Below are 27,653 nucleotides of genomic sequence, written 5' to 3' on the forward strand. Positions count from 1 at the left end.
AAGCTGAAGTCTAAGCATGCCCTTAAGACTGGGATATTATTTTTGTCCCTTGCAGAAAGTTAAGAATTGGAGCAGTAACAAGGAAGGAATCAAGTGGGCCATTGCAGTAAGGATTATTTTCAAAATCAAGTTCCCAGTTTTGGTGATGAAAAGTGCCATTCAAAATGTTGTGCTGCACATGAATATTCTGTTATGCATGTACTAGACAAGCTCCAGTGAAGTGGATAATCTGAATGACAATTGGTGACAAATTCACTAAGCTGAAACATTACTTCCTATACAAGTTATATATTCTTTATTTCAATTGAGGTCATTAATGAAAACTAAATATTAAAGTACTTAGTAGAGTTTACAATACTTTTTTAAAAATTCAAACCTTTTCAAATTCATCCTCTCCAGTCATACATAATGATGGTTGATTGAGGAACAAGAAAACCTTTATGAAAAAGGAAGTAGAAATCCACTTCTAATATTTCTATGTGTGATGATCCCTGCTTTGAATATGTTTGGATGGCATGCACAAAACCTAAAAACTATGAACCTATTTGGAAATGTTTTTGAAACCTAAAAGAGCAGTCTTAAACCATAATGTTTAGTTCACTCATTATGGAATTTACAAGGCAGCCCGGGAGTAAATATTTTTAGATTTAAACATCATTTGCAATTTATATATAGTAAAATGTTGTATTCACCCTGCTTCAAACCATTTAAGCCTCTTTTTAATGTGAATGCCTAACAATGACCCTGATTTTCCCAAGACGCCTGTTTTAGACCAATATAGCCCAGTTTTTCCATAAATTCTCTCAAATCCTGCTGTGAGTATCCATAAATTCTCTCAAATCCTGCTTTTATCATTCTTTGTGAGTAATTTCCTAAGTTTCTCTGTCTTAGATCAAGTCTCCAGTAGAGAGAATTCTTTTGCTCTATTAACACTCTGAGCAAAAAAAGTAGACAAAACTTAAAGTTGTCTTCTCCTGGTCATTTCCCCCTCAGGCAACTTTGATCCTTACAGGTACTTAAAGTGTTGTACTTTGGTTTGCTTAAAAATAACATAGAAATCATTATAATTAATATACTCCTTTAATAAAGCCTTAAAGGAATCTATGTGATTTTATTCCAATAATTCAAACTAACTAAGCATTACTTCTGTTACTGAAAACAAGAGATGATTGTAATGTTTTAAAAGCCATGCCTTTTCTGGACTTGGTTGGTCACACTTTTCCTTGTTCCTGGTACATTTGAACTACATTGCTTTCACGGCATTTCTCCAGTTTTATTTTTAAAATAATAGTGATGGGTAAGCTCAGTGTGAGACTCTAGCAATCCCAATGCATTGTTTCAGCCACTACCAGATCTATGAGAAAGGGAGTACTCAGAACACAGTCTGTAGTTGCCAGACAACAGCAAAGGGTTGCCATATGCCTTCTCCCAGAATCAGCAAGTAGGGAATTGAAATTATATGATAATTGGTATCTGATATTTCAGAGCAGGTCTAAGGCAAAATCAATTCTTGGGATACAGTCTGTGTGCTGCCAAATTTCCACACAGGTGGCCCCTTCCTTTACCCTCTAAGCAGGGACTGGATCTTACCTCCCCACAGTATTTTTCTAAAAGAATTGTTATAGGTCTGCAACTATGATTTGCGTGAATGTTCAGTAAAGCAAACATTTAATTACACAGTATTTTAAAAATATTGTCAGATGAGTTTTCCAACCAAATCCAGATAATCATTTTCCACAGTTTACCCCTGCTTCCTAAGCCACTGTCCTAACTATGGGTCTGCATGGCATATGACTGAGGATGGGAGCTTTTTCTGTTCCAGGAAGCACTCCGTGAGACAAAATATACATAGGGACCTCCGAGTTTAAGCCTGCAAACATATGCACACCACTTGCTCATTCTGGTTGTAATTTGCCTCCTGAACATGAAGTCTACTCATCCCCTTTGTTCCATTTCAGTATTTTTAAAAGGGACAAGCTATAAGTAAGAGTGATAGCATAAACAGAACATATGCTGCTCTACTACACACTGTCAAATTTTCCCCTTTACAAAGCCTAGCATGTGGTTTTTACAAAGTATTTAGTTAATATAATTAATGCAAAACAAAAGAGACATACTTAAAAAGTTGGAAAGTTTGTTTAAAAATAGATAGGCAAAATATTATGAAGGAAAAAATCAATATCAAAAATGAAATGCCTGGATTTGGTTCTGATATTCAAAGTGACTCTCTAAGTGTTGTTTTTCAAAAGATTACAAAGCAGGTAGGAGATTGCTTGTGATTTTATCATTTTTGGGGCTGGGAGAACAAAATAATTTTGAAAGCATATTATTTTAGAGGTCCTATCTAATGATAAATAAATAACTTGATATTCATGTTCTCTCTCAGTGATATTTTCTATTTTACCATTCTGTTTAGTACCTAGTTCCTAAAACTCAGGCACGAGTTCCAAACAGATAGCTGTGCCAGTGTGTTGTAGTAAAAACCACAGATTCTTGTAGATATTTAGAGGCTGAACAATTAATTGTGGCATGGACTTTTATGGGCTGGTGCCCTCTTAGGTCCAAAACTGGCTGTTATAGGCACAGATACAAATCCAAAGTAGCATTCCATGCATCTGACAGAATGGACTCTAGTACACAAAAGCTCATAAGTGAGCCTTAAAGACCATTGTGCTTCCAGACCAGTCAAACTTCTCCCTTTCCCCTGTTGCTGGTACAGGTAAGCTTTCCCACGGGGAGAATTAACACCAGCTCGTCTTCAGAATCAGCAAGCCCAGGTCTCCTGTCATCAGACCAGTCAATCATTATGCAGTGATTAAATGTTGTCTTTGCAGGTGGGAAGGCAAGAATGAAAATGAAGTAGGCCGATGCAAAGAAACTGGCAAGATCCATGTGACAGTTAATCATAAATACTACAGGCCGACTGAAGTGGTAAGCATAGGCATTCGTTCACCTTTACAAATGAATGATTCAGTCATTCAGTTACCAAATTGCTGGGTTTGGGCAGCTGTTTATAAAAGCTACTAACTGCATCTTTGCTGCCAGCTTTCAGCCTTTCTAAATATGCTCTTATATTTTCCTAAGCAAGCAAACCAAGGTGATGCCCAGAAATCAGGTTTATTGAATATTTGATTCTCTATTTACCCCAGTTTTGCTCTGACCAAAAATGATGATGTGGACTGTAGAAACAATGAAAATGATGCATTTGCAATTTAACTCTTTATTTTAAATCTTTTTGTGTATATATATATATTGTATGTGTCTGTGTGAAAGCCAGAATGGTATAATGGATATAAATAAAGCACACTTAATGCTATCTATATATGAAATATAATATATATTTAATGCTTTATTATGCATTAGTTGGGCCATATTTGGAGTACTGCATTCAGTTTTTGACACCCTATTTTAAGATAGACATTGCCAAACTGGAGTATATATAGAGACAAGTAACCAGGATAGTGAGGAGTCTATCCTTTGAAGAATTAATTGAATGAGCTCGGTGTGTTCTACCTGAAAGACAGAAGCTAAATGGGATGCATGATAGCCATTTCAAATAGCTGAAAAGGTGTGATGCAGAAGATGGAGCAGACTTGTTCGCTGTTGCTCCCAAAGAATGGGTGGAAATCACAAGGAAGTGGATTTTGACTGATGGGGGAGGGGGCAGGGGATCTAACAGTGAGAGCTATTCAACAAATTGACCCAAGAGATGGTGAATTCTCCCTACTGGCAATTCTCAAGAAGAGGTTGGATAACCATCTTTCAGGGATGCTATAGCTTCATCCTACAGTGCAGAGTCAGCCTACATTGAGCGGGGGGTTCATCTAGACGCTCTCCAAGGCTCCATTCAATTCTACAATTCCATCATTCTGTTCCACTTCTTCACTGAGATGCTTATGCTTGCCAGGGTTAAGAAGCTATTGAGCAAACACTTCCTGATTAAATATGCATAATCCATGGTCAGTCCAGTACTGTCAACCTGTCAGTTCTAAACCTGTTGACTAGCAGGAATATCTGCTAGCACAATGGGAAATTAGTGCTTGCTCACACAGCCTGGAAACTAACACCACTGTAATGGAACAAGTCAGTGTAGTTCCTGGAAAGAAACTGTACTGTTTGTACCACTGCAGTTGTCCTCCTTTTGTTCCCCTGTTTCAGTTCTTTTACCTTACTTACAGTCTATTACTACCAGTCCCTAAAAGCAGTATTAATAATTATCCTAAAAATCTGGTGGGTTCCCAGAAGCTTTGTTCACCCAAGAACAGTATTTTGTTGTTTGAAGAATTTGTCTTTTCATGTGGCTGTCATATACTTTGGTTCTTTTTCATGTTCTCTGTGCATCACACATCTGGGTTCTGCACATGTGTAGAGCCTGTTAGGGAAGTTTCCAAAGCCAATTAATTGGCATTTGGTGGGGGGGTGGCTCCCCTGGGCTTACCCTAATGTGAGGGAGGGACTCCCACATTGTCCTCAGTTCTTCGACCGCCATCATGGGTGCACCAAGAAGTTCCTCCCCATTCTTGTAGAAGCTATTTCACTTGCCTTCTCTCCATGAATCCTCTCCTCTTCATCTAAAACCATTCTTCTCAAACTCATTTTCACTCTTTTCTCCTTCTAAAGGTTATGTGTATATAAATTATCTTCATTATACTAGTATTTTAGCCCGCTTTCTTCAACCACCTGACATCTCATGTTCTCCCTTCCCTGCTTTGTCTTGTCTTCCTGACTCCACATGGTGCTCAGAGCTCCATTTAGAAAATGTTCAAGCTGTGGCAGCAAACTCATGCCAACCAATGGACATTCCCTCTAGCTTTTCTGCCTGGGAGAGAGCCACATGGTGGAATCCTGCTACCACTGCCAGACATCTACCTGAATGAGAAAGCATAGAGCCAACTGCCTGAAAGCAGAGCTCTGCGGCAGAGCCCTCTGTGGGACTGGCTTCCCTCATCCAGCGGACCAACCATCAATATACTTTCTCTGTGCCTTCTGCAGCAACGCCATGACCGTCTTCAGCTGTTCCCCTGAGGGACCAAATGTCAAAGCTCACCAAGGCCAAGAAAATGGCGAAAAAGTGAGGACCTCTAAAATGGCCAATGCAGCAAAGTCCAAAGATTGTGCCAAGCTCTCTAAGACTTAAGTGCCACAGCAAGAAACCCTCTGCCAGCACTCCACATATCTTAGACATGCTCCTGGCCACTACTCCTCACTGACGCCAAGAGACTTGCAGGAGGCTGTGGCACTGACAAGATAAGAGACCCCACTCCACTATGCAGCAAGCACCTTTGGTTGCCTTGGCACCAAGGCTCTTCTTTGTAAATCCCAAACGATCCTTACGGGTGCAGGTTCTACTCCCGCTCGCCCATTTCTTGAGTTGGATGGTAGAGCCAACTGGTCGAGGCCATCATACAGGAGGGACTACAACAGGGGCTTCTACCCTGATCACCGGACCTTCCTCAACTTCGGATACCCAGAGCATGGAGCCCAGCTTGCTCATGGAGCCCAGCCTGCTCCAACAGAGCCCCAGTCTGTACCAAGGCCCCTCAGCCCAAACCAAAACTGTCTTCATTTAGGCCAAAAATTGGCACCAGGAACCAGCATAAATCCACCCACTTTGGTCCTCAGCACCAGTCCATGACCCATCAGTCTCCAAGCCTGTCCTGAGCATCAGACTCCAGTGACTATCCATCTGACCTAAAGTACATCTGTCTGGCCCAACCTTCTGAGCCTTTGTCAGATGCAGCAGTGCCCCCATCCCCTGGATTCACCCTTGCTGTCAAGACCTCAGAATGTTCTCCACCCAGGTCCTGCAGATGGTGCTCAGCCTAGGGATGAACCCACAGCAGGAACCCAGCAGAGTCAAGGACCCAGTGTTCAAGGCAAGTTATACAGAGACCACAGGCCCAGTGGCCCTACCTGCCCTGGCAACACTGATGAACATCATTACTGCAAGAATGGAAATCCCCCACTTCCATAGTCCTGACTCCTAAGAGACTAGAGAATATGTACTTGGTGCAGGAGCAGGACACACCATTCCTGTTCTGACACCGTTGCCCCAATTCCATCATTGTGGAGTCATCCAGGAGGGAGTGCTCTATGCCAGGCGATAAAGAGGGCCACCGCCTAGACACAGTGGGACGCCATGTCTGTTCCTTAAGATGGAGAAGTGCCAGGCCACCATGGCCAGGTACCACCTCATGCTGTGGGACAGGATTGCTTCCCTATGTAGATCTCTCCCGAGGGAATCACAGGACCTGGCCAATGATTTAAATGCCCAGGCCGACATGGATTGCCAGCATGTTGCTGGTACCAGCAACACCGCCAGACCTGATGAGATAGCACTCCACTCACTTGACATCCGGAGAGCCCTGCCTGTTTACAAGTCTAGAACTAACCTTTCTGATGCTCACAGCAGCTTTTCATCACCTATGGCAGTGCAAACAAGAGACTGCCTATCTCCTCCCAGAGACTAGCAAAATGGGTCGTTAATACAGTCTCCCTCACCTGCAAGCTCCCTGGGCACCAGCCCTCTGGACAGATCCACACTCACTCCACGTGAGTAACAGCCACCTCCACGGCCCTTTAGGCGGAAGTCCCCTGCCTGACCTCCGCAGGGCTGCAACATGGTCAAACACATCGACCTTTGTATGGCGCTACTGCCTCAACATCTGGGCTAGTACTGACTGTGCCTTTGGCAGGGCTGTCCTGTCCTCACTCCTCAGGTAACCTCCAGGAGGTACGCTCGCCAGTTGCCCACAGAGACCACGAAGAAGAAAGGCAAGTTGCTTCTGTAACTGTCGTTCTTCTAGCGGTCATCTGTCATTCACACAAACCTGCCCACCAGGTTGTCCCCTCAAGGGACAGAAGGGCACAATGGCAGTCTCATTACTTCAGAACTGAGGACCAGGTGGGAGCCCCTCCCTCACACCAGGGTGGCTCCAGGGGGTGGGGGGCTCCTGTTGAATACCAATTCATTAGCTTTGCACTCTTCCCAAACAGGCTCCATGCATGCCTGCAAGCCCCAGATGCATAGGTGACCACTCAGCCACAGACAGTTACAAGTAAGCAGCCTGTCTTAACTGCGCAGTATAGCGACGAGGATGAGGATGAGGATACCTTTAAAGATATCAGAAACTAAGTGTTTGGGTTTGAGGAGAACAAGGTTGGTATAATTATGTGGTTTAATCACTGAACTGAGATCAGTCATGTCTCAGTGGAGTCAGGAATTTCCTCTGCTGTTCTTTTCTTCTTATTATTAAGGAGAGATAATGAAGTACTTGTCTAGCATTCTGGCTGTTGTGTTCTCTAAGTCTGTGCCTTCCATGACAGGAGGAAAAGATGATTCATTAGGTCAGTTTCAATATCCAACACCTCACACACATTTTGGGGCTGATTTTTTTCAGAATGCTCTTTCCACTTCATAATGGTAACTGTGTGAAAGAACAGACTTTAATGTTATCACACACAGTTCCTTTACAGCACTACCCAGAAGTTTGGAGGCAAGCCAAATGGATCTAATCTGAAGTTAGCCTGGCCTACTTGCCCCCACATAAGTTTTTAATTCTTTTCCCAGAGTTTTTATTGTTTATTGCTAAAATGGTTAGGGGTGTGTATGGGTGTGTTTGTGTGTGTCTGCTTCTACTTTTTATATGTTGTATGTTAATATTGTTACACTGTGTGCAACATTGTACTGAATTTCCAGTTTCATAATCGTTATAAACTATCCAGAGAACACTGGATTATATAGAAATGTATTTAATAATTTCCCAGTTTCCTTCTTGTCCCTGCAAAATTCAAAGTCTTCTCTACATCCCTTAAAAACCAGTTTGGCTGGCTGATCCAGCAGTACTCCTCCAGTGCAAGCAAGCATCCATAGAGAAAGGGAAAGAGGGCTACCTCTTCCTTACATCCTCTCTGCAAGCCGGTATGCTGTTCATTAAGAAGATGCAGGAAGCTAGTAGCTCCTTGCAAATGCAGATTTTCAGACTGCTGTTAACATTGCACCATTTCCAAAGGACTTCTGCGGCTTTGCACTCCCTTTCACCAAACTAAAACAAAAACAAAACACTTGTTAAAGTACCAGTATATTTCTACCCAGGCAGATTTGAAATAGCTGCATTTTCTCCAGGATAACTGACTTTTAAAAAATATGATTCAGTTTGGGTTCTCATTTTGCAAGTGTTTGCTGCTCCTTTTCCACCCCTTGATCCCATCAACTTTTAGTCTGTCCACTCTATACTGAATTCTAGATTCTGTCTTGTAGAAATTTGAAAAACAAATAGTACAAAATAAAGATGGAAACAGAAACATGGAGGCAAAGGGGATAGGCAGTGTGGAATAGAGATGAGCACTGAGAAGGCGAGTAGAGTTAACAAGAGGAGAAAGTAGGATGTGCAGGTACCAGTCCCTGGGTCTGAGAGGTGCTGGCTTAGCATGTTACTATGATTATTATTATTACTATATTATTACACACTAATAGTCCAGTGGGATTCTCTGTATATTCCCTTAATGTTTCTGTTAGCCTCACCCTTCCTCTAAATGGTCCCTAGTTCTTTCCTTCTGTTCAGACCACAGATTACATCATGATGTAGGGAAACTGTGACTCAATGGAGAAAAGAAATCATGATGTATAGACACTCAGTTTAAATGACTGTTTGCATACAGAAATGCTAGCAAGGGAGTCATGTTGCATCATTAAGAACAGGCCTCATTAAGAAGGCTGTAATATGCAATGATTCCACAGAATGCGCTAATGGATGTAGAATCTCATTTTTCACTTTTGAAAATAGCAACTTTCCTTAGGGTTGCAAAAATAGACTTGAAAAAGCTCCCTGTAATTCCCTGTCCCTCTCCATAACGAGTAGAAGAACAAACTATGTAAGCGATGAGAAATTATAATTTGCACAATGTGTACATTTGAAATTTATTTATTTATTACAGTTTTCCTATAGTCCAATAACTGACATTCTCTGGGCAGTGTACAATACAAATGTAGAAACAAGGAATATAAAGAGCACATAAAACCAAGATAAAACCAGCAACAAAGAATAAAAACACAGCACATAAAAACAGCAACAAAAGAATGCTAATATCCAAAATCACTAAAAATAGTTCTTAAGATGTCTAGGAGAACCAAAAGGCCTTTACTCGCTGCCCAGATGACCGAAGATAGGCATCAGGTGAGTTCCTCAGACCAGCTTGCTTTTCTAAACAACCAAGATACTTGTTACAATTAATTTATATCCTATCATTCCACTAAAAATGGCACTCAAGAGTAGATAACAATAGAATCAAGATTAAAACAGAAAATTGAAATGTAACGTAAGAACAAATAAAATAAAACATTATTAAGAACACGAAAACAAATACACAGCATTCAACCCATTAAGACCTCCTTTAGTAGCAAGCCGGTTTACATGATAATAACTGCCTGAATTAAAATGTCTTTGCTAGCAGTCCAAAGAACAGCAGAGAGAGACCCAACTTAGTCTTCTTTGGCAGTGGGTACCAGAGCCTTGAAAGGCCACCAGCAATCATTGGATCACTGTCAGACTTGTCCCTGAGAAAAGAGCCTCCCCCTAATTTCTTTAAACCAGGCAGGCTTATATGGGAGACTGTGGCCTTTCACATCACCTGAGCCAAAGCTAAATGTAAAATGATGTAGGTCATGTGCCCAGAAACAGGCTGGTAGCCAGCGAAGCTGTCGTAACTTGGAAATCATGTATTCCCTGTACCTGCTCCAATCAGCTGCTTGGCTGCAGCATTGTGATCCAAGTTTCCAAACTGTTCAAAGGCAGCCCTGTACAAGGTTCAGGTAGGATGTACTGAAACATGTGTCACTAAGACCATTTCATGGAATGGGTACAGTTCATTCCATTTCTGTGTTACATTACTGTACAGCTCAATAGCCAAAGCTCTCTGGGCGATTTACAAATACTAAAAACTTTAAATAAATTACAATATGAAAATCATTTAAATACAAAAATAGAAATGACCAACACACCCAGGGACACAAATATTTAAACAGTGTTAATCAATCGATAATGAGAAAAAGGCAAAAACATTTCTCCAGATGTTTTAATGATTGTTTTAATAACTGATTCAAACAGACTTGTTCATCTGTTGTTGTTGTCCTGCTCACCTGATACAATTTTAACGGCCTACTGTTATATTGTCCCAGTTTTATATAAGGGGTTTTACTGTTTTTAGAGGTTTTTAATATCTGTAATATTGATTCCTAGCTATAAGTTGCATAGATTCCTCTAGGATTAGTGGGTGGCATATTAATTTTGAAATACATACATAAATACATACATGAATGAAAATTCAGGACCTCAGAAATATGCTGTCAAATTCCTGAAGGAAGAGGGAGGCTTAACCTGGACTTGAGAAGAAGAGGGAGATTTAATCTGGAGCAACAAGATAACAATTTTGGCACCTTGTTGGGGAGATCAAGTAGGGAGCCACCGCTGATAAGGCCTTCTACTTTGTGACTGTCTTCAGATACTTTCTTGGAGAAGGAACCTGGAGCAAGGTCTTAGAAGATTAATGTAATGTACGAGTAGGGTCATGTCAAGGGAGGTGCTCTGTCAGTTGGCCTATGCTTATGCCATGCTTTCTGTGGAATTCTGAAATTGCTCCTCTAAGAAGGTTCAGAGTCACTTTAGAATAGTGCCTTTAATTCCCATTCCAGAAAAACCCCTCCAATGATGCCATGGTTGGTGGCACCAAAAATCACTAAGGGACACATAACCAAATCTGAAGCCTGTTAATTGGATCTAGGCACTGCACCTAATCTAGAGCCCCCTGGAGCTGAGATGCTACCACGCATTACAACAACATGCCTGAGAATAGGCTATTGGAGACTAGTTGGAAATTATCCAGTGTGGTAGAATTCAGGGAGATTTGTTTGTTTATTTTAAAGAACTCGCCACCATTTATTTTAGACAAGAAGGAATCACTCCTTGTTGCAAAGAAGCATTTATCATTATCCTTAACCAGTTGGCCTGCCCCAGCTCTTTTTTATATTGCCTGCCCCCAGATTTTACCTTTTTTCTTCTTATTTTGTATGGAAATGGCTTGTCAGGATATTTATGACAGTTCAATAGCACTTTCCCTCATTTTAATTATAAAAACATTTTAATTGTGTTTTCCTGGCTTATGGGTCTCATATATGAGTCTCCATATTAATATCCATCAGTTTCTATTTGCCTGCTTCCTTATATATTAGTAGGGCTTTAAAAAATCTGCCTTTTTATAGTTTACATTAATCTCTTACATCCCTACTTAACCACACTTGGCCTTAGTTGCCCTTTTTCTTCTATGAACGTCACCAAAATAAGCATTGAGTTTTTAGCCTCTTTTGGGGGGGAAATTATTTTTAATATTCAGTTCTACATTTCCCAGACTTCACAAGATTCCAGTAAAAACTCATTGGGGCATATCATATTCTCCCAAAGTCAGCTCTCCTCCAGTCCAAGGCATTTGTGGTGTTCCTACTCTGAAGAGTTATGACTCTTCAAAATATAATGAAACTGATCACAAAATCCCAGTTCTTCCCCTCTTATTTTTTTGCATATTTATACTCTATTTCCTACATGAGTGACTGTGAATCTCAACATTGTTCAAACAGCTGTATAAGAAAAATTGTTTGTTACTTAAAAGTTCATGTTTTTGCCACTTTGTACCTCACATTATAAAGGAGAATAACATTCAGGGTTGTAGTTTTGGCCATAACTGCTAACATTTCATTCATTATCTCAGTCTTCTGATGGAACTTTCTTATCTATTATTTTTAAAAATCTTGTTATACTTTCCTTTTTCAAACCAAAAGTTTATGTCAACATCTGAAAATCACTACTTTAGTAAATTATTACCTTTATTGTCTTTCTGAACTGAATCACCATGTTAGCCAAAATATTTATATCATTGCTTACTTTAGACTCAACATCAACCTTCAGCCTGGGTAACTATCTAGTCAATTTAAAACTGTCCTGGTTTTTTTCAAGCATCATAATCAACATGTCTATTCTGAAGGGAAATTATTTATATTTGTAAAACATGTGACAGTTCAGGCCTCTTTCGATAGGAAACAACTATTCTTGCCTTCAACTCCCATTTGATGTTCTCTGAGTTGCCCGAACATTATGGGATGGCACTGAAATCTATCAATTCTAGATAACCTGCTGTTTTGAGAAACTTAAAAAATAGAGGTTTTTAGCGTAACTATTGCTATAAGCAATGCAACAGAACTCCTAAATGCAAGAATTAAAGGTTATTAATATTAATGATATCTGCTTTGGGATTGTCTGGATTAACAGTGAAGCAATGCTTTTAGAAATTGATGAAAGTATCAGGATACAGGACCTCTTCAGGTGCTTGGTCTAAGCTAGGCCTTTGCCAAGTACTTTGCCTTTAAAACATACAACAAGGCCTTTGTATACAACCATCTCTGCTTGCCTCTGACTTTTCCATGCACTGTATCAGATCAAAGAAATTGATGGTTGTTTGAAAATACATACACAAAATCAAGAAACAAACATTTGAAAAAGAACAGTGACCTCAGAAAACCTTCTGTTTGCACTATATGCAAATTATTAGATAGTTCTCTGAAGTCCATGAAATTCTAAGTGAAAGTGCAGACTTTGAAGCTTCTGGACCTTTCAGCAGGTGATTCTCAGATAAATAGCCTTGAATTTTGTTAATATGATCCCTGAATGGGAGCTTATAAATTGGAAATACATTTTTTTCAGCCTTTGAAAGCTACAGTGGTACCTCGGCTCACAAATGCCTCAGTTCATGACCAAATCAGGTCGTGAACAGAATTTTTTTAAAGAATTGCCTCAGGTCGTGAACTCCACATTGGGTGGCAATCGCGATCGCACCCGTCTTTCCTGCACGGGCACGATCGCAGTCGTGCTCGGGGGGTGGAGGGGGAGATGGCTGAGATTGTGCTTCGGGAGGGAGATAGCTGTGATCGTGTTCGGGGGTGGGGGAGATGGCCGCAATCTTTGTTTTTCTTTGTCACTTTGCTTCCAATTTTTGTGAGTAAAAAAAATAGTTACAGAACCTTATTTACATTGAACCTTATGGAGAAATTTGACTTGGCTCACGACCAATTTGGGTCACGACCAGAATCGTGAAACAGATTAAGTTTGTGAGCCAAGGTGCCACTGCACCACCCTTCAGCTAGTGGCATGGTAGTGTTGCAGTTTGAACTGGGAAGGAAGAGCTTAACATGTCTTTCTTGGACAAGTGTCAAGTCCTCCACCTAGGAAAAAGAAACCAAAGGCACCAATACGAGATGGGGAATACATGGCTTAACAGAACTGAACAAGAAAATGATCTTGGAGTAATTGTGAACAATAGGCTAAACATAGCCAACAATGTAATGCAGCTAGACTCCGCACTAGTCAGACCTCACCTGGAATACTGTGTTCAGTTCTGGGCACCAAGATTTAAGAAAGATGCAGGCCAATTAGAAAGGGTCCAGCAGAGGGTGGCAAAAATGACCCAGGGTTTGGAAACACTGCCCTGTGAGGAGAGACTGAGGGAACTGGGCAGGTTCAGCCTTGAGAAGAGAAAACTGAGGGGGGACATGATATCCCTCTATAAGTACCTCAAAGGCTGTCACAAAGAAGAAGGTCAAGATCTCTTCTTGCTAATGCCAGAATGCAGGACACGGAATAATCAATTCAAATTGCAGTAACCCAGATCAGGCTGGACATCAGGAAAAGCTCCCTCAGGGTCTGAGCAATACAACAGTGGAACCAACTGTCTAGAGAGGTGGTGGGCGCTCCCACACTGGAGACATTAAAAAAGAACCTGGACAGCCATCTTAGTGGGGTGGTGCAACGTAGTGACCTGCAACACCAGGGGGTTGGACTTGATGGCCTTCATGGCCCTTCCAACTCTTCTATGATTCTATGGTTCTATGTAGAGCCGGGCTTCTGAAATGGAGTCAAGCAGGACTCAAGGCTGGGGAAGGCCAATGCTTATTAGACTACAGGCAGTTGCTTCCTTTGGTAATACGATGCTGATTCCATGGTTTTGCAGCCTGCTGTGGGAGTATATTTCTCCAAATATGTTCTGCTTGCATATTTATTAATGGAATAAATACAATCATGTCAATATAAGTCTCTAATACTCTTCCTTTCAAAGAATGAATTAAATTCTGTAGTAATGCCCCCAGACTTCTCACTGGTCAGGAAAGTGGCGACTCCTGACAGTCTTTGACCCTTCCTTGTTACCAAAAGACTTGATTTCTGTTGTAATAGTTCTTCCTTACATGTGCAGAATGCACTTCATAACTTTTCTCTTAGATCAGTTTCTACTTTTCTGATTTACCCCATTGACATACAATACTGGAAGATACCACTGCTAGAACTGTTCTGCTGTACAGTTAACCAGTTGTTGCTCTTCGTGTCATTCTACTTCACCTCCCCATTTTTCCAGCTACTCGCACTGCTGACCCTCCCTCCCACTCCCTTTACTTCTCATCCCCATTCCTGTCATTCCTGAGCTTTTAAAACCAGCCATGTGTCATCTGTGAACTCCACGTATTCATTGATCTTCCTGAGAACATCAGCCAGTCCCACTAAATCTGCTATCTGATCCCTTCAATCTGACAGCTTTTAGCCTCAAAAAGGTATACACTTACTTCCTCAGATCTAAATGAAAATTGCCATTCCCTATGAACATAGTGTCTTGTTTGCCGTACAATTGTTGCATTCTCCTTATATCAGGAAAACTGTTGGTACTTATTAACTCTTTTAAACTATCTGTAAATGGGAAAAGGTAGAGAAGAAATGGCACCTTTATTTACAATGAAGCAGTGGGAGAAGGCCTGTCATCTGCCCAGCATGGTCTTTTGTTTTCATTACTCATTCCTAGGGCAAGTTAACAGCAGACCCAACAGGGTCCTGGCCCATACACACTGCCCAGGCCTGGACCTTTTTCATTTTAGTTAATGACAGCTAGGAAGTGCAGGACTTTTTTTTTTTCAAATAGACACGTTTCTAAGCTATAGGCATCTTATAGCATAAGTTCTCTGGGTGATTAAAAAAGTGGTCTTGTGTGTAGTGTAATCAATTAATTATAGCTATTTTTCTATATAGGTATAGGATTTGAAAGACAAGTAATGGTGGTTATTGGGCATGCATGAGTCTGTGACGTTTCTAGCCCAAATTTGACTGATGACTAGTTGATTTGGCTTTGCTGAAAAGAATGCTTTTCAATCACCTAAAATTCCTAGCTGTGTAATATGTTCATTAGGAACGACTGATTTGTCTAGTGAGCACTAGGCTGATAATTATTTAGTGACATTTTAGCTGGCCCTGGTAAAAACACTGCCCCACTTGAATTATTCTAATAAGCAACACAGCTACGTACCTGTCTATTTTGTACTTTTTAAGATGATTTGCTTATTCAGAGTAATTTTTGCATACAGTTTTGCTTTTTACTGACTTGTTTCAGATGATTGCATCATTTGTTCACCTTGCTTGTTTGTGTGGAATGTTTGTTGGTTTGCTTGCTTGTATGAAATGATTTTCTAGCAGTAAGCCAAATGGCCACAATCCCATCCCTTCCCAACTCAACTTTTGAAGCAGGAGGCTTCTCAGCAAAGACACAGACTGGGTTCAGTTAATCAGTCCTACAATTTGACTGAGATTACTGTGCCTCGGTTTGCCATTATTTAATTGTTCTGTGTCAGCCCTAGGAACCATGTAGGCTCTGTATTATTTTTGTAAGCAGTAACCCACGTAAAGTCTCTCAACACATGGCATTTTGGCTAAAGGGTTCACAGTGACTAGAATGACTATCAGAAATTATGCAACAATCAGATGGTGCACTATTGGGGTATAATTGCAAAGGCAAACACGCCATGTCCCTCCTTTTCTCCCAGTGACAACATTCACAGCTTTTTCACTCTATGTAATATAATTCAAAAGTTATTTCAGAATATTGTCTTTGAGAATGATGACAGCTACATGATTCTCAGGAATGGAACTCATTTGTAACTTGGGGTCTGCCTGTATAAAATTTCATTCTACATTTTAGCTTAAGTTTTAATACATATTTTCTAAAAGAAAATGCTTTGATTTCTAAATGATTTTTATATATTTAAAATGCGCTATTCAAAGATTGGGCCTCTCAGAGCTATTCTTCTCTTACACAATTTTTAAATGTCTATACATGAAAGGCATTCTGTTTAGCAAACTTCTCAGCTCTTGCAGGGGAATTGCTGAGATTTAAGCTGTTTCAGCTCTGTATCTTGCCATATGCATGCATGCACCACTGGAGCATTGTGCTTGCATTGAAAAGGGCCGGTATAAGTGCTCTTGAATACATAAAACAAACCAGGCTGCAAGCGGCCTATTCTGGAGCAGCTGTGCTGACTGCATTGAGTTTTCTCTGGGGTAAATGACTTGTTGACGGGCCTGTTGACAAGCAGGGCTTCCCTGTAACATGCTGCTCTGAGGAGAAGGGAGGCACAGCAGCCAAGATGTTAATCAGTGAGGAAGAGAGAGATAAAGTAATGGCAAACAACGCAATGCCTGACTTGACTAGTATTACTGCTTTTATTTCATTCCATTTGTATTCCACCTTTTTTCTTCTTGAGAGGAACCCAAGGCAGCTTACCTGGTCTTCCTCCACTGCATTCCTAAGGAAAGCCACTTCCAGGTTTGTGGGGTCATGAGCAAATGGCTTGCAGGTGGGAGCTGGCCGTATTTTTCTGCCTTTTTCCTACAAAGGGCTCAAGGCAGCTTACATCATTCTCCTCCTCCATCTTATCCCCACAACAACCACCTGTGAGGTAGGTTGGGCTGAGAGTCTGTGACTGGCCCAAAGTCACCCAGTTGGCTCCATGGCCGAGCGGGGACTAGAACCCAGGTCCTCTGAGACCCAGTCCCATGCTCTTAACCACTACACCACACTGGTATTTGCCCCCCACCACTGAATTTCACCAGCCCACTATACACACTGAAAGCTGTTCCAACAGAGCTGGACTTAGAGTAAAGGAAAGAGCAAGGCAGGGTGGTTTCCATGGCACAAGGAGCTATGGTGAAATCTTAGTGGTGAATGTCTGTTCTGCCATCCAGACCCAGTTCTGGAGTTCCTACTTGGTAGGATTTGTTTTCTGAAACCATGGAAAGAAAACTAATGTTCTAAGGTTTCCAGGGTTCACCATGGCTTCTCTTCTGGTCCATATCCAGGATCACCATTTTACCAATGTGGGTATGGCATTGCGTTGGGATGAACCCTAGCAGGATTCCTCCCTCTAATACTCTCAAACTTCCTCTCATGCTCAGCCATGTCTTGCAAATCAAGAAGTCCATGAATGCTTGGAGACCAACAGTTTTGCAACTGACAGCCTTTTTTGCATCAGGTGTACCAGCATAAAGGCAACTACAGATCGTGCATGATGGGTGCGGCTTTTGCAGTGGTCATAGGGGGTTCCATTCCTGGCAAGCCTCATGCAACTGCTGGCAGCACCCCCCCTTCTGTATCAGGTGCAGCAGCACAAACGCTGCTACAGGTGGCATGGAAGAGGGACCCTGCTTGAACAGCACAAGGGGCTTGATTCCTGAGTGCCCCACAACACTGGGCATGAGCACCAGTGCAGGGCAGACCGCAGTCCAAGAAGCTGAGCCTAGGGAATCTGGCAGATTCCCATCCTCAGGTGGATTCCTCACTATCCCTAGTATGGAAACACCATCAAGTCTTCTGTCAAGAGCAGCCATGGAAATGACCACTTCTAGTCTTCCATCATCTCAGCAGCGGATACCTCATTGCTTCCTTTATTCCCATGAGCCAGATGTGTCCACCTCTGTGTTTACTTTTGGAAACTGGGGGATAGTATGAAAATACATAGAGGGGAAAGGAGAATCTCAGCAAAACTGCTTCATTTTCATTTAATAAAACTCTTGAGCATCTGGGAGGCACTGCAGAGATGCAGGTATTCACAGGAGGGAGAAGCAGGTCCTACCTCAGGACCACATCAGACCAGTCAGGAGGAGGCTGCTGCAGTCTATAGGCAGAGGATGGGGATTTTGTTCACAAGGGCTATCAGGTTTCATGGCAATGATGGAGTGGGCAGCACAGAAACTGAATTGCTGTGGGAGCTGTTCATGCAAACATGGCTGCTGTAATCTCAAGCAGCAGACATGCATGTTGTGGGAGAACTGCAGTCACAGCCCCCTGGCCATTCCCTTTTGATGGAAGACCGCTCTGTGTGGCCTGGCCGGCACCCTCAATTTGCCTTGCTGCCCTCAGGTGAAGTGAAGGATGCTGCACCATCATCAGTGTTGAAGTAATTCAGCTGCCAGTCCAGTCAACTTCTGTCAGCCATCTGGGAAGGGCAGTTTAGGATGCCAGTGGGAGAGGCCACCTTTTTAATCTCTGGCAAGGTTTTGGGCCAAACCTTGTGGGCGAACATAATTTGACAGTGCTGGAAAGTTAGGGCCTGGGCCCCACTAGCAGCTGTGGAGGACAAGCTGGTGCATGAAAGAAGGTTAAACAACTCCCTTCCGAGCAGCAAGTTCTCCATAGGCTTACCTACACGTAGCATTCATTGCACACTCATGGTTCTCTTTTCACAGTTGTTTACAGGCTCTTTGGATGATATCGCAACCCCCTAGTTTCACTTTTGTCTTTGACTACCACTTGTGATGGGGTTTTTTGTAGAGCAGGGAAAACATGCCATTTTATTGTAAAAGCAGAAGAACTGAGGTTCTCTCTTTTGTATTTGCACTATTTTGTTAGGGCTTGCATAGTGGAAAAGCAGGCAAGTAAACGCTTCTCATGTAGTACTTAGATCTCAGTTCTGCAACAAAAAATCCATGTATTAAGTGGAGTAACAGTTGATCAACAGCTTCTTCTAAAAAAGCTCTTTATTTTTCTACTAAGTTAGCATTCCCTGGTATATTTCACTGTTTGAGTAGCATAGCATTCTGGTTAACATTCTTTCTATTAAGAGATCATCATTTGGAATGCCTAGAAGTTAAGTCATTTTATTTTTTTCAGACTGGCTCTCAAAATAAGGCCTTCTACATTTTAAGTTTCCTGAAGAATACTTTGAGACATATCTCTTGAGCCTAGCAAAAAACCCTCTGATTTAAATTTGCTTGTCTGTGCGGGTGTGTGCGTCCATCTTTAGATACAATCTTTAAATCCTTACATTTTCTGCCAGTATTTCTCTTGATCTTAGACTCCGTTTCCATGTGTTTGGGTAGGATTAGAACATTGATTGTGATGATCACATTGTTAGCAGAGGAAATGTGAGGAATTAACAAAACCTCAGGTGAGTGATGTGACCAGGTTTGTTCTGTGTGGTATGTAGGTAACTATGCAACAGAGCCTGCCAAGCCCTCTTGATACTATTTTGTGTCACTGTTGAGTGCATGTTGTGACATTCATTCTTCACCCTAAACATTCTTCCTGCAGTGCTAATCCCGTGTGGTTAGCACAGCCTTTTATCCTTTACACAGTAGGGTGAAAAAGGTTACACAAGATTGTTCTGCTAAGGTATGGTGAGGGATTCCGCTCCCCTAAAAACTCTTGGTTTATATTAGCTGACTCATAGCCACTAGCACTCTTTTGCAAATGCTTAAGAGTTCCTGTGGTGCTTCTAAAGTGCTCTCTTGCTTCTGCTTGTACACAGGTTTGAACAAATTGTGACACAAGCAGAACAACATCTTTAGGTTTAGTTTCCTTTCCACTCCATAATCAAGTTCTTACAGCATTTCTGTGATTGAATGGTGTATTCAGCCTACAGTATCCATTCAGGCTTGGTTTAAAAGGAAAACCATATATTATAAGAAAGTATTTAATTGATCCATAAAAACCAAGCAAATTTGTCAAGCAGCACAACTGAACCCAAGCTGTTGGTGCAGAAAGTGACATCCAGCATCCTTCCAGAGGCTTTGAAGGAAGCCCTGGTAAAGACATGAACAAGGCAAGGGGAAGGGAATACAAATGATTCTAGATAATTTATTCACATAAATCAGATTTTGCATGTAGTCAGCATGGTTTTCTGGAAAATAACTTATGAGAGACCACTCTAAACATTACCAGCTTTCCCCACCATGTGGTCATTTTGTACAGTTGCTAGATTTCTGATGCAACTGGGCCATTTGGAAGCAAAAGGCCAATCACATAAAATTGCAGTGCCTTCCTTGGCTGCTTCCTTTCCTCATTGGCAAGCTCTGCCTATCCAAGTTGGTCTGCAAGGAAAGAGAGCATTGAGGGAAGGAGATCATACGTCATGTGGTTTCCTGCATTATTCCAATATTGTTATCTTTCAGTATCCTCAGTGCAACTGTTGCATATTCTAAAAAGCAGCATGAGGGAGTGAATAAAGAGAAACTAGTCTGTTTCTCTCTTACACATACAATCATAAAACTTAGATCCTCCGGTTAAATCATTCAGCAATATATTCATGTCAACTAAAAAAGCATTCTTTCAAGCAACTTCTAATTAAGCTAGGGAATTCATTATTGCTGGGTCAGAAGGTTTTTAACAGGATTGGACAAAATAATAATAATAGAAATAGGTTTATAATTAATTAGTTGCGATGTGTAGAAATGAGTAAGGCTTCCTTGCACAGAGATACTGTTGTTGAATCAACAGTAGCCATATCAACAAAAAGAGGACAGCACTTGATATGGATTTATATAAAAGTAGATACGCTAACTTATTTAAAGAGATGCAAATTGATTATGAGCCTCCTAGAGATGCTATGGTGCAATAGGTTGCATGCAAATGTTTTAAATATATAAATTATTATAACTTAAATTGAAATACAGGTCATCTCATTATAGTTGGGAAGACTGTCACCAGGTGACATTTGTGCACACAAATCCAAAGTTGATTGTCCAGACTTCAGTTGCCCTTTTACTTTACTTGAGCTCTATATTTTATTGCAAAAATAGAATAGGGAAATATGAAAAGGAATAATAAAAAATAAAAATACATAATTTGGATAGCAGTTGCAGTATCTCCCACTCTTTGTTTAAATCCAGTTGGCATACACTTGGGGACAGTCCCAGAAAGCAGATGATGTTAATTGTTGATGGGCAACCTTGCCAGTATGCCTCTATTTCCAATTCCACCAAGTGCCAGTATAAAACTTCACCAAACCACAGGTCTTTTGTCAACAGAGACAATAAAGGGCACAATACCAAGATGTGAAATGATATGTAAAACTATTTTATTTATTTATTTATTTATTTATTTAAAACATTTCTATGCTGCCCCCATTGCAACAAAGCCTCGGGGCAGCTCACAACAAAAACATTAAAACATATTAAAACTGTCGTAACAATTGCAATATTGGGTGAATTAAAAACATATTTGCCTGGCATTGGAAAGAATAAAGAGAAGGCTCCAGGCGAATCTCTCTGGGGAACTTATTCCAGAGTTGAGGTGCTTTTGCTAAGAAGGCCCTTCTCCCTGTAGTTGCTCTCCTCATTTCCTGAGGAGGGGACTCCTTGAGAAAGACCTCTGGTGATGATCTAAGGGGCTGGGTAGACACATATGGGAAAAGGCATTCCTTTAGAGACCCTGGCTCCATTCAGGGTTTTAAATACTAGTATTGCTCTGTGAATTGGGCCTGGATTTCACTTGGCAACCAGTGGAGATGGGAAAGGACTAGCGTTCTATGATCATATCAGTCAGTTCTCAGCAGCCTAACAGCCTTATTCTGGACCAATTGAGGTTTCTGGACCATCTTCAAGGGAGACCCCATGTAGAGTATCTTGCAGTAATTCAGATGAGAGGTTACCAGTGCATTGATAACTGTTGCCAGGTCCTGTCTGTCCAGATATGGCTACAGCTGGTATATCAGCATGAGCTCCTAGCCACTGAATTCCAGGGATAATTCAGGGTCCAGAAGCACCCCCAAGCTGCAAACCCTGTCCTTTAGTGGAAGAGTGTCCCCATCCAGGACTGGCAAGATGTTGGCCATCTGAACAGACGGACTCCCCACTAACAGTATCTCCGTCTTATCTGGGTTAAGCTTGTAAATGTTTAAAAGCATGGGGGATAAAATAGAACCCAGCAGAACTCCATGGCATAGATGCCATGGCACAGAACAGTAATCTCCGAGCACCGCCTTCTGGACTCGGCTGGTCAAGTCGGAACAGAACCAATGCAAAGTAGTGCTTCAACTCCCAGCCCAGCCAGCCTGTCCAGAAGGATACCATGGTCAATGGTATCTCAAATCACTGATAGATCCAGTAGAACCAACAGGGTCACACTCCTCCTGTCTGTCTCCTGGCAGAGGTCATCCCACGGGGCAACAAAGGCAGTCTTCATTCTGAACTGAGGCTTCAGGATCAAGATGGTCCATTTCATTTAGGGTTGTCCAGCCACCACCATAGTTGCATCATATTTGCAAGGAGCATCTTGCTGGTTACCATTGGATGTATATGGTCTGATGCAGCAAATTATTTCTAATACTATTATTTCTAATACTCATCCAATTTACTGTATTTGCTGTTTCTGCTAGTACAGAAAAGAGCAAAGGCACAAAATAACTTTTTGATAAGGAACTCATAAAAACCCAGTTACAGGCAGGAAAAGATGAACTGCCATCTATTCTTTTGAAAATAGTAAAATATTAATTTATTCAGCAAAAGGAGTAAATTCTTTCTATTTATGTTAAAGGTAGTGACACTCAGAAATTCTCTGAAAGCCTCCAGTGAGGATCCAAACACTGACTTAAAATTTTTAGGTAATATAAAAAGAATTAGCTAAGGCCATCCACATCAGCTGTGGATAGATGGTTTTTAAAAATCTACTTTTTCCATTTAAGAGGACTAAGAAACACTAGAAAGCTTGACCATTATGCAGTGGAAACAAGACTAATAATTTCTTTTGCTATTCTAGTTTGTCCATCAACCCCTAAATATATTTGAGCTGCCGAGTCTGGCAAGTAAAATAAATTAAATACTTTAAACTGCATCTAGAATGGCAATTCAGCAGAATGCATTATTATTTTCCTCCTCTTCAGTTAGTGCAGGATACCTACCACTAAGGAACAGAGCAAATAAAAACAATAAATTTTTTATTGCATGTTTTAAAGCATGTTTATCATGGTTTTTAAAGAGGAAATGAGGTAATAAGTTGTGTTCCTTATATGGCTTAAATGCCACATGCAAGAAAGAAAGATTGAGGAATGGTGCCCTTACGTTTTTAACTTTCTTATCTTACCTCTTCCTATCTAGGAAAGTGGAATGCTTTACACATTAGATCACAAGGATGTTTTCAGTGAGTTTTTCATCTAAGTAGTTGAAAGCCTGGAACCATTCTTACAAATGTCTTGTTACTGATTCTTGAAGTGAGGGAGCTTACTCAGCTTTTAGTATTACAGCTTACAAGTGAAGAAACTAGTGGAGTCCCCCATCTTCCCTCCACATCTGAATAGCAAATATAATTTGGTAATCTGCCCAGATAACCTTCCTTAAAATATAAATAAATGAATTAAAAACTTTTGCACACTCATAACATCGCTTTGACTGGAAATGGAAAGAATGGAAAACTAGTCATGAGGGTGGATTCCCATTTGTCCTTTGCAGAGATCCCTGTCTGCAAACTTTCATGAGTGCACATAATCAGAGGAAATTCATGTGCTACAATTCGCTGGCTCAGAAACAAGGTGTCTTCTGTCTCAGGGAACTCATCTTCTTGCCTGGAAACTCCCTGGATGCCACATTAAAGGGGTTGAACTGTGTTTCTTTTGCATAGTTTCCAGTCATATGTGGCTCAATAGGAAGGCTGTTCTGGAAGCTAAACCCTTCTTTCTTTGCATTAGTAGTTTGTAGGTTGTGTAAAACTCTTAATTAATGATCCAAAACTGTAAACGTATATCCTCAATGAGTGTTGTGTGTTTAATATATAAGCCATGCAGTATGTATGCATAGATAAAATAGTGTGAAATATGCATGTAGACTGAAGCTGGTTTTCCATGTTCACTTACAATGCCAAAGTTCAGAGTTTTTGGTCTATGTCGTACTTCCTGTCATGCATACAAATGCCATGCAAAGTGTTTGTTTCCAGTGATATGCTTTGTGATTTTCCAGGACTTCTTTTGCAGTTAATCATGCTTCCAAAGAAGCTTCTTTGCATGTGTGGTTTATAGGCACAGTAGGGAGCATTTTATTTTATTTAATTATATAATGTATTAGCTACTCCTTAACCAGAGCTCCTAGAAATGATTGCGTAAAACAGTTTAAATCAAATGCAGAAGACAATAACAAACAATGAAATAATTTCTGTGCAGATAAGGATTTCTATTTTATTATTAGATTTATATTACACCTTTTTTCTTTTAAAGAACTCAAAGCAGCTTACATCATTCTCTCCCTCCTCGCAACCTTATCTCCAAACAACAACCCTGTGAGGTAGGTTGGGTTGAATGTCCATGACTCGCCGAAAGTTACACAGTTGGCTCAATGGCTGAGCAGGGACTAGAACCCAGACTGCCTGAGACCCAAACCCATGCTCTTAACTGCTACACTAGCCTGGCTCTCGTATATACACATACAGTATCTACACAAACATGATCTTAACCATGGTACCATGCTGGCATACTGTTAATATTCTATTATGGCCAGGGATTGAGCATCACAACTAAAGAAACCCTATTTCCAATCTTTTCTAAACATCTTGTCTATCAAAACCTTTAGACTTTTTGGAATGCTAAGTGTCAACTCATGGGCCATCTGTAAAATAGCCAGGATGGTGTGATCAGTGCAGGAAATGAAGTTTGAAGGGGGAATGTGCCCCTTCTAATCAGTGGTGCATCCCTGTTGCAGATATTAGCTTCCAACACTAATCCCTGCTGTGTGAAGACTAACTGGGGAAGGAAGGGCACACAACATATGTGCAAAGCCAGCTTTGTTATTTTTGTTTCACATGTTCTGACTCTTGACATTGCAGAAACAACTTTCTGAGCTTTGCCATAGTTCAAATTAAGCCTGGCAATTTCTATATTAGCTTTTCCACAGTCATAAGTTTCCAAAGGTAGGCTTCCAAAACTACCAATTGCCAGAAGACCTCACCACAATCTCGCTTTGTCTTACACTCCACAGACCTTTTAAATATTTTGGCATGGAGATAGCAAAATTTTTTACTTCTAACCAGAAACAAATATATGACATGATTTAGTACTGTTCATTTTTGTACCTCATTATTTTTGTTACTTTATTGCGGCATCGTGTTTAGATCATTTTATAATTTCAGGTTGGATACATGTTTTCACAGAAATATTAATACTGTGCACTTTAACAGTGGAATCAATGAGTGCACATTATTACACTTCCTAAATAGGTATGCTGAATAGACTTGCCTCTCAGGTAAACATAATTATAGCTTCAGATTGCCAATTGAGTTCCAGATGTGTATCCTGCCTTTTTTTCTTTCCATGAAGCTTAAGGTGTCTTACATATTTCTCCTCCTCTCTATCTTATCCTGACAACTGTGAGGTAGGTTGGGTTGGAAGTCTGTGCTTGGCCCAAAGTCACCCAATGAGCTCCATGACTGAGTGGACATTAGAACCCAGATCCCCTGAGTCCTGCAGTCTTAGCCACTAAATCACACTGGCTCTATTAATAATGTTAACTATTTGAATGTGAGTCACAGAGAGAGAGAGAGAGAGAGAGAGAGAGAGAGAGAGAGAGAGAGAGAGAGAGAGATTGAGGAAAATGGAACCAATAGTCTTAGAAGCTTACAAGCCTCTCTCTTCCATGAGCATGGAAATTTTCAGATGAATGGCTGAGCCCCCAGATGCCCAATTTATATAGAAAGCTTGAGAGGGGGAGGGGAGGGACTTGCTTTGCTTCTTTCTTGCAGTATTTCAGCATTGCCCCAAGCTCATCCATGTTGTTTGTTTTAAAAGCACCCAGTGCAAGCTATGAGTACTTCACAGAACCAAATTGATATTTAGAGAATATGGCACGATATGGCACATGCCTTTCTCACAACTCAGCCAATATTTATTAAGACATGGAGAAATGCACTGGAAGTGGAGGTTTTTGTAATCATTTCAGCTTGTACTAGTTACTAGACCACATTTCCAGTTGTGAGATCAGTGAATGTAAATATTGTTACAAAGAAATTTATTTGCACATGTACATAGAATACTTTTGTAGAAGCATCTAAGTTAACATTTCAAATTGTCTTTGCATATGTGGGCTAGATTCCAAAAGCATTAGGAAATAAATCTTTGGTGGATAATAATCTGAAGTGTAAAAGCCAGCAGATGTAATTCAACACAATTGATAATCCTTCCTAGTGGGGTTTTCAAACTAAATTATTGTGGAGGCTAATTAACTTTTTCACAGAGACAGTGCTTCCATCAAGTTGATGTCATTGGCAGGGTAAGAGTAATTTTGTGCCTTGCCCTTTCTTGTTCCATATGGAAATTTAGCCTGGTGACCTCAAAAACTCACAAGTATGTTATAGACCAAGACAGTAAAGTTCATCAGTGCATCACATTTTGCAAGGGGACTTTTGTCAGTCTATTTGTGTGCTCATGTGTGGTTTCTTTCTCTTTGCCTATATTTTTTTCCTGTTAAGAGAGTTACTGGGAGGGGGAGGTTTGTAGTACAATAAAATGGAGCACTTTGAATCTTGTCAGAATTTTTAGGAAATAACAATGAAGCACTTACTCCAGATAATTGTGTGTTGAGGGTGTCAATCTTATTTTAGTGTGCCATGCTGAATTTCCTGCCTGATTGAGGATGATCTTGCCTAGTTCAGTCTGAGATTTTCTAAGAACCTTTTTTTGCTACCATTATCATAACTAGCTCCTTACTGCAAAATAATAAATGATCTCTCATGGAAATGCTAATTGATGTTGTCTGTGCAGAAGTGCATATATCAGACATTATCTGGGGCAGAAGCAGTTTCAAAACATCTCATTTCTTGCTGAGAAAACAGGCTTTCTTGGCAAAGGGAGACTCTTCTGCTTTTCGACTGCCTCTGTACAGGAAGGAGCCATATCAGCATTCTAGTCCAATTTAGAATTTGACAGTGCCCAAGGGAATGGATGCGTCAGTTTTAAGGAATCCCCCTCACACCCTACAAAACTTGGAAATGTTAACATATATAACATCACGTCTGTCTTTAAGAAACAAATATTGTTCTCAGGATCAATTGTCACTTTTTTCTGACTTTTTTTTTCAAGTTTGTGTGTGTGTAAGAACTTAGTGTGTGTGTGTAAGAAGCTTTTTAGCAAAGCCTGTTTGACTTAAATTTCAGGTTGGTTGACTATTTGTCAGTCATCAGTATGAAATTGAATTAGCTATATGTGATTAGCAATGTGTAAATAGATGTAGCTGAAAGGCGATAAAGGGAATAATTCCCAAGAGATTTGGAACCTTAGGATGTGTAAATGAGTGCAGTTTCATTTATCGTCCTTGTATTGTAATTTCGCCCGGTATTCACTGAGATATTGAGTGATATTCTTGGCATTATCAACAGTTTGCAGAAGTTATACATTCCTTAGGAAATGATTTAGATTCACGTCTTTTTAATTCTGGGGGCAGGATCCAAACGTACCTTGAGCAGAGTTTCTGTGTATATGAACATTTTCATGTACTCCAGGTTTCCTGAATAAACCCTTCCCATTGCAGCGCCTTTTGTCTAGCCTC

The 27,653-nt window shown here is 40.7% G+C and overlaps 1 protein-coding gene across 2 annotated transcripts in view; it reads left to right on the top strand.

The window, feature by feature from the left end:
- GMDS (GDP-mannose 4,6-dehydratase) overlaps positions 1-27,653 on the top strand; it is a 422,539-nt gene that overhangs the window by 330,460 nt on the left and 64,426 nt on the right. For both annotated transcript variants that reach the window (XM_044424558.1, XM_044424560.1), the window contains exon 9: positions 2,835-2,931. In XM_044424558.1, the coding sequence (XP_044280493.1) occupies positions 2,835-2,931 (97 nt within the window). The remainder of the gene's footprint in view (positions 1-2,834; positions 2,932-27,653) is intronic.

The sequence above is a fragment of the Varanus komodoensis genome, unplaced genomic scaffold (genome assembly GCF_004798865.1).
Source record: "Varanus komodoensis strain SLA01 unplaced genomic scaffold, ASM479886v1 scaffold14_3, whole genome shotgun sequence".
Classification (NCBI taxonomy): domain Eukaryota; kingdom Metazoa; phylum Chordata; class Lepidosauria; order Squamata; family Varanidae; genus Varanus; species Varanus komodoensis.